The sequence below is a fragment of the Podarcis muralis genome, chromosome 18 (genome assembly GCF_964188315.1).
Source record: "Podarcis muralis chromosome 18, rPodMur119.hap1.1, whole genome shotgun sequence".
NCBI lineage: Eukaryota > Metazoa > Chordata > Lepidosauria > Squamata > Lacertidae > Podarcis > Podarcis muralis.
Window position 1 is genome coordinate 4,898,470 of NC_135672.1, and position 11,255 is coordinate 4,909,724.

The 11,255-nt window shown below is 51.0% G+C and overlaps 1 protein-coding gene across 3 annotated transcripts in view; it reads left to right on the forward strand.

The window, feature by feature from the left end:
- The window catches only part of NR2F6 (nuclear receptor subfamily 2 group F member 6), a 29,617-nt gene extending 20,497 nt beyond the window's left edge, over positions 1-9,120 (forward strand). For all 3 annotated transcript variants that reach the window (XM_028713563.2, XM_028713564.2, XM_028713565.2), the window contains 2 exons: positions 959-1,483; positions 5,900-9,120. In XM_028713563.2, the coding sequence (XP_028569396.2) occupies positions 959-1,483; positions 5,900-6,174 (800 nt within the window). In that variant the 3' untranslated portion in view covers positions 6,175-9,120. The remainder of the gene's footprint in view (positions 1-958; positions 1,484-5,899) is intronic.
- The last annotated feature ends 2,135 nt before the right edge of the window (positions 9,121-11,255 follow it).

The window sequence follows — 11,255 nt, forward strand, 5'->3', positions numbered from 1 at the left end:
TAAATGATTTTAAACAAGCTCAAGAGCAGGGCTGAAATGCTTCCCACAGTTTTGTAGCCGGCATCTCGTTAAGTCTTTGTTTAATTCTAGGATAATATTTTCCTTAAACTTTTTGATTTTTGTTATTTAATTTAACTATAGTTGATTACTTCTCGTTTCAGGGGTTTTCACGGCATTTCATTTGTTTTGTGTAATTTCTTGGTTCCGCGACTGTCCTTTTCCCACTGACGGCCGCAGAAAACAGCTTGTCAACACCCTCCTTAATTTGTGGCGCCCAGAATTGGACACAGGATTCCAGGTGTGGCCTGACCAAGGCAGAAAAAATTGGGACTATTTTCCCCCTTGATCTGGACACTAGGCTTCTGCTGATGCAGTCTAGAATAGCATTCGCTTCTTTTGCTGCTGCATCACCCTGTTGGCTCATGTTCAGTTTGCGGCCCACCAAGACCCCTGGATCAGCCTTTCTCAACCTGTGGGTCCCCAGATGTTGCTGAACTACAACTCCCATCACCCCTAGCTAGCAAGGCCAGAGCTCAGGGATGATGGGAGTTGTAGTCCAACAACATCTGGGGACCCTCAGGTTGAGAACCGCTGCCCTAGATCCTGAACGATGGGGGTGGAGACGCTCCTTCATATATACTGGACTGATGTTCTTATGTGGAACAAAGCACCTGAGCAGGAGCCCCCCTCCTGTCCCCCAGAAACAGTACTTCTGTTTTGTCAGGATTCAACCTCAATCTGTTAGCCGCCATCCATCCTCCAACCGCCTCCAGGCACTCACACAGGATCTTCACCACCTTCACTGGTTCTGATTTGAAAAAGAGGTAGATTAGTTGTAGTTTCCGGGTCACCTTCCAAGGTAGCCCCACGTAGAGCGCATTGCAGTAGTCCAGGCGGGAGATAACCAGAGCATGCACCACTCTGGCCTTAACCAGCTCTCTCTGCTTGCTTCCCTCAGCCGTCCAGAGGGGCCGGATCCCTCCCACTCACTCCAGCGCCAGCCCCAATGCCCTGCCCAGCGGCGAATACTACAACGGGCAGCCCGTCTCGGAGCTGATTTCGCAGCTCCTCCGCGCCGAGCCCTACCCCACCGCGCGCTTCAGCTCCCAGTACGCCCAGCAAGGCAGCGTGATGGGCATCGATAACATCTGCGAGTTGGCGGCGCGGCTCCTCTTCAGCACGGTGGAGTGGGCGCGAAACATCCCCTTCTTCCCCGACCTGCCCGTCTCGGACCAGGTGGCGCTGCTGAGGCTCAGCTGGAGCGAGCTCTTCGTCCTCAACGCCGCACAGTCCGCCCTGCCGCTGCACATGGCGCCGCTGCTGGCCGCCGCCGGTTTCCACGCGGCCCCCATGTCGGCCGACCGCGTGGTCTCCTTCATGGACCAGATCCGCATCTTCCAGGACCAGGTGGAGAAGCTCAACCGGCTGCAGGTGGACCTGGCGGAGTACAGCTGCCTCAAAGCCATCGCCCTCTTCACCCCAGGTGAGCACACCGGCCGGAGCCATTCCTGGCTGTATTGAGGCGGCTCGAGCGAGTGAGCCAAGCCGTGTGTTTGGCTGTTGCAGAATTGCCCCTGTTTCTCCCTGAATTTGGAGGGTTTTCTCTCTCTGGATGAAAATGCTTTGTTGAAGTAAATAAAAATGGCATAAAATCACAGAAGTACTAAGAAGCAGAGCAGTCAACAACAGTTTTATTGTATAGCATTATTATTATATAATTATTAACATGTAATTATTTTCATAATTGTGCAATTAGTTATAATGATTAGGTAATAATTATATATAATAGTTGTTTAATATATTATTTGATTATTTCGTTAAAAAAATTAAATGAACTTTTCCATTTTTTGAAATTCCTTTAAACCTCAAAACAAATCTCTCATATCCTTTGACTTCCATTCCGTGGAGTTCTTTCCTTTCTTCATTAAGCTGTTATATGACTTACATTTTACCCATTAGATACATTAATTCTAAATGATTAACCTACCAATTATCTCATCTGCTGCTATACTTCAAATCCTACATACGTTTTTATATAACCATGATATTTTTTTCCAAATACAGTGGTACCTTGGTTCTCAAAACGGCTTAGTCCCCGAACAAATCGGCTCCCAAACGCCGCAAACCCGGAAGTGAGTGTTCTGGTTTGCGAATGTTTTTCGGAAGCCGAATGTCCGACGTGGCTTCTTGCTTGTAGTGAAGCCAATTGGAAGCCGCGCCTTGGTTTTCGAACGGTTTTGGGAGTCGAATGGATTCCTGGAACTGATTTAAGTTCGAAAACCAAGGTTCCGCTGTATTCCACAAAATATTTCCAAAGTCTCCTTATTTCTAAAAAGGACCAGAGGAGGTGGTCTAATTATAATTATAATTATAATTTAATTATTTATACTGCGCCCATCTGGCTGGGTTGCCCCAGCCACTCTGGGCAGCTCCCAGCACATCTGGAAAAAACAACAACAACAAAATTTATTATTTATACCCCGCCCATCTGGCTGGGTTGCCCCAGCCACTCTGGGCAGCTTCCAACAGAATATTAAAATACAATAACCTATTAAACATTAAAAGCTTCCCTAAACAGGGCTGCCTTCAGATGCCTTGTAAAAGTTGTGTCGTTCTTTGATCTCCCTGACATCTGATGGGAGGGCGTTCCACAGGGGAGCTGCCACTGAAGGAGAAAATAAAACAATGAGACCACAAATGAACTATTAGTAATCAATTATTATTACTATTATTGGATATAAATTATACGACTTTCTGTAGACCTCCGAAGGCAGCCCTGCATCACGAAGCTTTTAATGTGTGACCGTAGAATCCTAAGAGTTGGAAGGGACCCTGACGGTCATCTAGCCCAACCCGCCCGCAGTGCAGGAATCTTGTGCCCAACGTGGGTCTCGAACCCACAACCCTGAGAATAACAATCTCAGCGACTGGTGTTTTGAGGTGTTCTTGATTGGAAGGCACCCAGAGCGACTGGGGTCATGGTGAGTTTGCTCCCTGCAGCTCCGCTTTTGCAAAGCTTTTTGCTTCGCCGGCTCCCTGGCTTTGGCAAAATCCCGGTGCTTAAATGACCGTTGCGGAAGCTGCAAGGACACTGAGGAGCAATGGGACCCTCTGCCGGCCACAGAGCTTGTGGTTCATGCTCCCTCTTCGTCATTTCTCGTCTGCGAATGGCGCGCATAGAGGCAGTGCCACCTTGTGGCAAGGCAGTGTGCAAGTCTGCATGCCCAGTGGCAGTTTATCTGGGTTCCTAAGGGTAATTGTGTTGTTGTTTAGTCGTTTAGTTGTGTCTGCCTCTCCGTGACCCCCTGGACCAGAGCACGCCAGGCACTCCTGTCTTCCACTGCCTCCCGCAGTTTGGTCAAACTCATGCTGGTAGCTTTGAGAACACTGTCCCACCATCTCGTCCTTTGTCGTCCCCTTCTCCTTGCGCCCTCCATCTTTCCCAACATCAGGGTCTTTTCCAGGGAGTCTTCTCTTCTCATGAGGTGGCCAAAGTCTTGGAGCCTCAGCTTCAGGATCTGTCCTTCCAGTGAGCACTCAGGGCTGATTTCCTTCAAAATGGAGAGGTTGGATCTTCTTGCAGTCCATGGGACTCTCCAGAGTCTCCTCCAGCACCAGAATTCAAAAGCATCCATTCTTCGGCGATCAACCTTCTTTATGGTCCAGCTCTCACTTCCATACATCACTACTGGGAAAACCAGAGCTTTAACTATACGGACCTTTGTTGGCAAGGTGATGTCTCTGCTTTTTAAGATGCTGTTTTGCTTTTTAAGATGCTGTGGGTAATTGTACACTGTGCAAAAAGGATTTCAGATTAGATGGGCCGTTCTCTTCAGCTTGATCCAGCACCTTTTCTGGTATCTTTGTGGAACCTCCACGTCCATAGGCAGTCTATCTTGGTTCCTAGTTTCTCAGGGGTATTTAGCCACTGTGAGGACAGGATCATAGAATTGTAGCGTTGGAAGGGACCCAAGGGTCATCTAGCTCAACCCCTGGCAACGTAGGGCTTGAACCCGCCACCGTGAGAGAGTCTCTACTGTTGGAGCTTATCAGGAGTAGAGACGTGTCTCTATCCCCCCCCCTCACACTTTGACTTAAAAAATAAAATAAAATTATTTAATCATTTTTTCAATACAAAGAACAACCACAAAAACACATAGAACAAAAACCATACTAGCACTAATAACACAATTTAACAATTCAGATTTGAATACTGATATACCTATGACTACACTTTTTAAACAATATTTTCCCACCTCTCTCTCCTCCCCCCACTTCCCACCACTATCCGCCTTATCGCTTAAATATTCCTTCCAGATTTCTTCATATTTATCCATTCTTAATTTGCGTCGACATGCAATTTGTTTGTATGTAGCTAGTCTGTACATATCACCAATCCATGTGCTCAATGGAATCTTTTTGTGGCTCTTCCAATTAATCATTACAAGTTTTTTTGCTTCTAATATGGCACGGTACATCCAATTTTTTTGACCCCTTGTAATCTCCCACATTTCCGGAATATAATTTAGAATTAAATTCTATTCGCCTATATAACAATTTCTTTTTATTACTCTTGCTATAAATGTCCTCACCCCGCACCAAATGATCTTATCATCGGGCAATTCATCATCATATGTACCAAGTTCGCACTTGTACTACCACATCTCCAGCTGTCTTCCGCACTTGTTATTTTCCTCTGGTATAGTTTTGCTGGAGTCCAGTGGACTCTGAATATTATTTTCTGCTGAATAAGTCTTAGTCTTAGATCCACAGAGGCTATTTCTGTTGATTTTATACTTGACTCCCATAAATCATTTGTTATCTGTGCCCCTAACTCTTCACTCCATTTTTGTCTATCTTATTCTAAATCATATTTCTTCCTGTTGGTCACACACTTTGGCTTGATCCAGTAGCCAGGCCTGTCCTTGTGGAGCCTCCAGGTCTAGGGGCAGTCTATCTGCGTTCCTCGGTTCTCAGGGCTATTTGGGGACAGGATGGGGCTCTCGCGAACACTAAGGAGGATGGATGGCGGCTAATGGATTGAGGTTGAATGCTGACAAGCCAGAAGTACTGTTTTTGGGGGACGGGGTGGGCTGGTGTGGAGGACTCCCTGGTCCTGAATGGGGTAACTGTGCCCCTGAAGGACCAGGTGCGCAGCCTGAGAGTCATTTTGGGCTCACAGCTGTCCATGGAGGCGCAGGTTAATTCTGTGTCCAGGGCAGCTGTTCACCAGCTCCATCTGGTACACAGGCGGAGACCCTACCTGACCGCAGACTGTCTCACCAGAGTGGTGCATGCTCTGGTTATCTCCTGCTTAGACTACTGCAGTGCACTCTATGTGGGGCTACCTTTGAAGGTGACCCGGAAACTACGACTAATCCAGAATGCGGCAGCTAGACTGGTGATCGGGAGCGGCCGCTGAGATCATATAACACTGGTCTTGAAAGACCTACTTTGGCTCCCAGTACGTTTCCGAGCACAATTCAAAGTGTTGGTGCTGACCTTTAAAGCCCTAAATGGCCTTGGCCTAGTATCCCTGAAGGAGCATCTCCACCCCCATCATTCTACCCGGACACTGAGGTCCAGTGCTGAGGGCCTTCTGGCGGTTCCCTCATTGCGAGAAGCAAAGCTACAGGGAACCAGGCAGAGGGCCTTCTCGGTGGTGGCACCCGCCCTGTGGAACGCCCTCCCACCAGATGTCAAAGAGATAAACAACTACCTGACATTCAGAAGACATCTTAAGGCAGCCCTGCTCAGGGAAGTTTTTAATGTGTGACATTTTACTGTATTTTTGGTCTCTGTGGAAGCGCCCAGAGTGGCTGGGGAAACCCAGCAAGAGGGGCGGGGTACAAATAATAAATTATTATTATTATTATTATAACCGTCTCCTCTGTTTCAGACGCCTGCGGCCTCTCGGACCCCGCGCACGTGGAGAGCCTGCAGGAGAAGGCGCAGGTGGCGCTGACGGAGTACGTCCGCTCGCAGTACCCCTCGCAGCCCCAGCGCTTCGGCAGACTCTTGCTGCGCCTCCCTGCGCTGCGGGCCGTCCCCGCCTCCCTCATCTCGCAGCTCTTCTTCATGAGACTGGTGGGCAAGACCCCCATTGAGACGCTTATCAGGGACATGCTCCTCTCGGGAAGCACCTTCAACTGGCCCTACGGGACGGGGCAGTGAGGAGACGACGAGCGCGCGGAGTTGCCGGGACCTGCCTTCCCGCCCCACATCTGCCCTGTCCGTTCCCGCGGCCGCCGCACCGACAGCCTGGATGTCCCCCGGCACCACCCGATTCCCCCGGATCGAGGCGGCGAACTCTGTGCAATTTTTTTTCCGTTTCGTGGGGTGGGGGGCCACCCTCCCTGCTGTGACTGCCTCTACCCCCCACCACCCCAGTGCCAAGAGAGGGGCAGGGCCAGGGTCCGTTGGGAAGGTCTCCTTTTCCGTTCCGGGCGCGGGAAATGTAGCGTCCTTGGCTTCTTTTTCCTGGTTTCGTTTTGTTTATCCACTCCGGCTTAAAGCAAACGGACGGTTCCTCTGGAGGGTTTGCTGGGGGGGTTCAGCCCCCCCAACTTCCTTGATTCTTGGGCCTCAAGAGAGGGGGAAGCCTGACCCCTCTCCCAACCTCCCCTCTCACCCCCATTTCTCTCGATCCGCCTTCTGCCGCCTGATGCCCCTCCCCCCAGCCAGTGTGGCCAAGGGGGTCTGGGGTGACGGGGAGCCCCAAAGCAGCCGTGAACCGTGACCGAGGTGGATTGGGTCCCCAGTGCGAATTTGCAAGCCATTTTGCCTGGAAGTAAGCCAGATTTTCACTTACTTCGAAGCGGGGAGGTATTTTGAGAGAGAAAACTTTTTGTTGCAATGGGGCGAGGTGTGTGGCGGCGCGTTAGTTTGGGGTGCACCTAACGTGCAAACTTCCCAGGTGTCTGGGTGCAACGCTGCGTGGAACCAAGGGAAATAGGAGAATTTCCTTTCCGGCAAGCAGAGAGCGCCCCTAGGCGCGTGCAGAAGGCCGTGGGTCCAGCCTCAGGCATGTTCAGCTTAAAGGACCTTTTGGGGGGTTCAGAAGACCCAGGCAGTTGCTCCCCCAGGTTAGGTGGACTCAGTATAATTTCCTGTGCTCCTATTTGGATTGGCCTGCAGTTCAGACTCATGTGGACCAGAGTCTTGATTCACTGCCAGTAACACTAGGACAAGAATCTTGCATTACTGTCCGGGTACTGCCAGCCTTCCAGGGTGGGGGCACAGCTCAGTGATGGGGCACCCCCTCTGCACCCTGATTAATAATAATTTATTACTTATACCCCGCCCATCTGGCCGGGCCTCCCCAGCCACTCTGGGCGGCTTCCAACAGGATATTAAAAACAGAACAAAACATCAAACATTAAAAACTTCCCTAACAAGGGCTGCCTTCAGATGTCTTCTAAAAGTCACGTAGCTGTTGCTGACATCTGACATCCACAGAGCGGGCGCCACCACCAAGAAGGCCCTTTGCCTGGTTCCCTGTAACCTCACTTCTCTCAGTGAGGGAACTGCCAGAAGGCCTTCGGCGCTGGACCTCAGTGTCCGGGCTGAACGATGGGGGTGGAGACGCTCCTTCAGGTCTACTGGACCAAGGCTGTTTAGGGCTTTAAAGGTCAGCACCAACACTTTGAATTGTGCTCGGAACCGTCCTGGGAGCCAATGTAGGTCTTTCAAGACCGGTGTTATGTGGTCTCTGCGGCCCCTCCCAGTCACCAGTCTAGCTGCCGCATTCTGGATTAGTTGTAGTTTCCAGGTCACCTTCAAAGGTAGCCCCACGTAGAGTGTGTTGCAGTAGTCCAAGCGAGAGATAACTAGAGCATGCACCACTCTGGCGAGACAGTCCGCAGGCAGGGAGGGTCTCATCCTGCGTACCAGATGGAGCTGGTAAACAGCTGCCCTGGACACAGAATTGACCTGCGCCTCCATGGACAGCTGTGAGTCCAAAATGACTCCCAGGCTGCGCACCTGGTCCTTCAGGGGCACAGTTGCCCCATTCAGGACCAGGGAGTCCTCCACACCTGCCCGCCCCCTGTCCCCCAAAACCCTTGTCAGGATCCAACCTCAATCTGTTAGCCGCCATCCATCCTCCAACCGCCTCCAGGCACTCACACAGTGTCTAGCTCCTCCAGGTCAGGCTGCAAACGACCCCTTGCCCCCGAACCCTGGGGAGAAGCTGCCAGCCATTGTAAGGGAACATAGAGCTGGGTGTGGCTCAGAGAAAGACACCTCCAGTTGCTCCTGGCTTTACAGATCGGCTCTTGATTTAGACTCCATGAGGACTAGAATTTTACATTCGGGGCAAGGACCAAAACTCAGAAAGACCCAGGGGTCTCAAACGGGGTGTGTGCTGTGAGCCGCCTCTTCTCAGGGGCTTCCGGTCAGAGCGTAAAACACCAGGCTGGATAAACAAGCTGCTTGGACAACACTTGGACAACAACCCCACAGAGGTGGATTTGGTCGCTGGCAGGTTTCCGTCCACCACAAACACGAGCCACATTTTGACATGCTCAGCACCGCTGCCCCCTTACTTGTGATGGAAGCTGCCTGCCCCACTTCCTCCGTCCGCAGTGGGGGAAATCCGCCTCGGCTGGGGGGGCGCTCCCTCCATGTTTGTTGAAGATGCTATGCAAAAATAGTTTTGAGCTGCATGCAATTTGAAATATAACTGACGACTTTGGAAAAACAGCGATCTTACTCTTTTCGCAACGGGATTCCGGCTTCCTTTGCCGGTCGGATCAGTTTCGACGGAGACACTAAAAAACGAAACCAACTCCCCCCCCCCCCCCCCGCTGCTATTTTTCTCATGGATCATTCTTTTTCCTCCAGCCTGCAGACCTGCTCTAAGGATCTCCGCTTGGCTTGTGTGTCCTCTCAGTGTCGCCCGTATGAATTGCCCTCAAACCCATTTTCCGGATGGGGAAAACTGAGGCCAGAGGACTATTTCCCCCCCTGCATTCTACAAGTCCATGGGAGTGATGTGCCTCTAACTCAGGTCTCCCAGATCCAAAGTACCGGTTGTAATCTATGCAATCTATCCCCAAATTCTGCATCAAGGAAATTCAGATTCTGCGCTTGGAATAAAATTATGTTTTTGTTTTGTTTTTTTAAAATGGTGAAAATCAGATGTGTTTTTTTATTTTATTTTAATCCCAGTTGTATGATGTGAGGTTCCTGAAGAACGTCCCGGGTGGGGAAGGACACAGGTGAGGTGTAAAGAAATTTGCTTTTTTCATAGAATTGTACGGTTGGCAGGGAACCAAAGGGCAATCTAGTCCAACCCCCTGCAGTGCAAGAATTGCAGCTGACCCGAGCACAGCTAGGCCCGTCCAGGCTGGGTGTATTGAATCTGCCACCTGACCCACACTGGCCAATCCCGTGCCCCCAAGCATCAGAGGTAGACTGCGCTTCAAACTGGAGGCTCCATTGAACTACCATGGCTTAGAACTGCTGCTACATTGCCCCTCTTATTCTTCAAGCCCCCCTTGAAAGCAAAGAACTTAAGAGGAAGTTTTGCCAGGGGCTCCATGCAGAAATTGCCTGGTCCAGTCTCTGAAGAGGGTGGGCAGATTGCTGCTGCCTGCCTGTGTTCAGTTGTGAACCAGCCCTTAGCCCAGAACCATGAGGTCTATAAACTTAATGGTCTCTTTTGAGAAAAAGGCCAGAGCATGGGCTCTGTGTAGCAGAAAGTTTCCAGTCCCCCCCCCTCCCCCAGTTCCATTAAATCCCAGGTTTATTCTCTGTCTGAAACTCACAGGCAGTGAGTGGATCCAATTTAAAACTAAAAACTATGCACTTTGAGGTCTCTCTGATTTCTGTGGGAGTTTGGGTACCGCTCTTAATTAAAAGCCATAGAGAGAGAAATGTCCCCCCAAAGTTTCGATTCAGTGGGGCCATGTCCGGCATCTGTGGCTAGTGGTCCCGAGTTCAAGGTCTCTTGGATACAAATCCTACTCATTAATTCTCCTTCCCCCCCGTTCGTGGAAGCCGGATTTGGGTGTCCGGATGGATGGAGAGGGTGACTTGTGCCAACCAAAATGTCGAAAAGAGGGGAAGGAACGCCTGGCGGGTTTGATTCTGTTGCAGACTCCTCCTTTTCTGATTTGATGCACAGCCAATGAAACAATAAATATTGTTTTTCTTAGGAAAAAAAGAAGGCGGCAGTGGTTGGTTTGTGTTTATTGGAGGGGAAAGGGGTGGGGAGAAGTGGTGCCATTGTTTTAAGGCGATGCAGCACAGGTAAGGGATGCGGGTGGCGCTGTGGGTAAAAACACAGTGCCTAGGACTTGGTCGGTGGTTCACATCCCCGCGGTGGGGTGCGCTCCCATCATTTGGTCCCAGCTCCTGCCCACCTAGCAGTTCGAAAGCACCCTTAAGTGCAAGTAGATAAATAAAAGGTAAAGGTACCCCTGCCCGTACGGGCCAGTCTTGCCAGACTCTGGGGTTGTGCGCCCATCTCACTCAAGAGGCCGGGGCCCAGCGCTGTCCGGAGACACTTCCGGGTCACGTGGCCAGCGTGACATCGCTGCTCTGGCGAGCCAGAGCCGCACACGGAAACGCCGTTTACCTTCCCGCTAGTAAGCGGTCCCTATTTATCTACTTGCACCCGGGGGTGCTTTCGAACTGCTAGGTTGGCAGGCACTGGGACCGAACAACGGGAGCGCACCCCGCCGCGGGGATTCGAACCGCCGACCTTTCGATCGGCAAGCCCTAGGCGCTGAGGCTTTTACCCACAGCGCCACCCGCGTCCCTTAGTAGATAAATAGGGACCGCTTTATAGCGGGAAGGTAAACGGCATTTCCGTGTGCTGCTCTGGTGCCGGTTCGCCAGAGCAGCTTTGTCACGCTGGCCACGTGACCCGGACGTGTCTGCGGACGGCGCCGGCTCCCGGCCTCTAGAGTGAGATGAGCGCACAACCCTAGAGTCTGACAAGACTGGCCCGTACGGGCAGGGGTACCTTTACCTTTAGCACAGGTAAAGTCCTTCCTGCGGCACAAAGTTAAACTGTGGAACGTCCTGCCACAGGAAGCGGGCTAGAAGGCTTTAAAAGAGGACTGGACAAATTTACAGAGGAGAAAGCTATTTGGAGACAGTGAATCTTCTGAACAACCAGCGCTTCCACGTACTAATTTTAATCCAGAGAAAGCCGACATATATCGGCAATCCTCTGTCATCACAGGGCGAGGGGTTGGTCTGGATGACCCCCAGGGGACCCTTTCAGCTCTGCAATTCGATCTCAA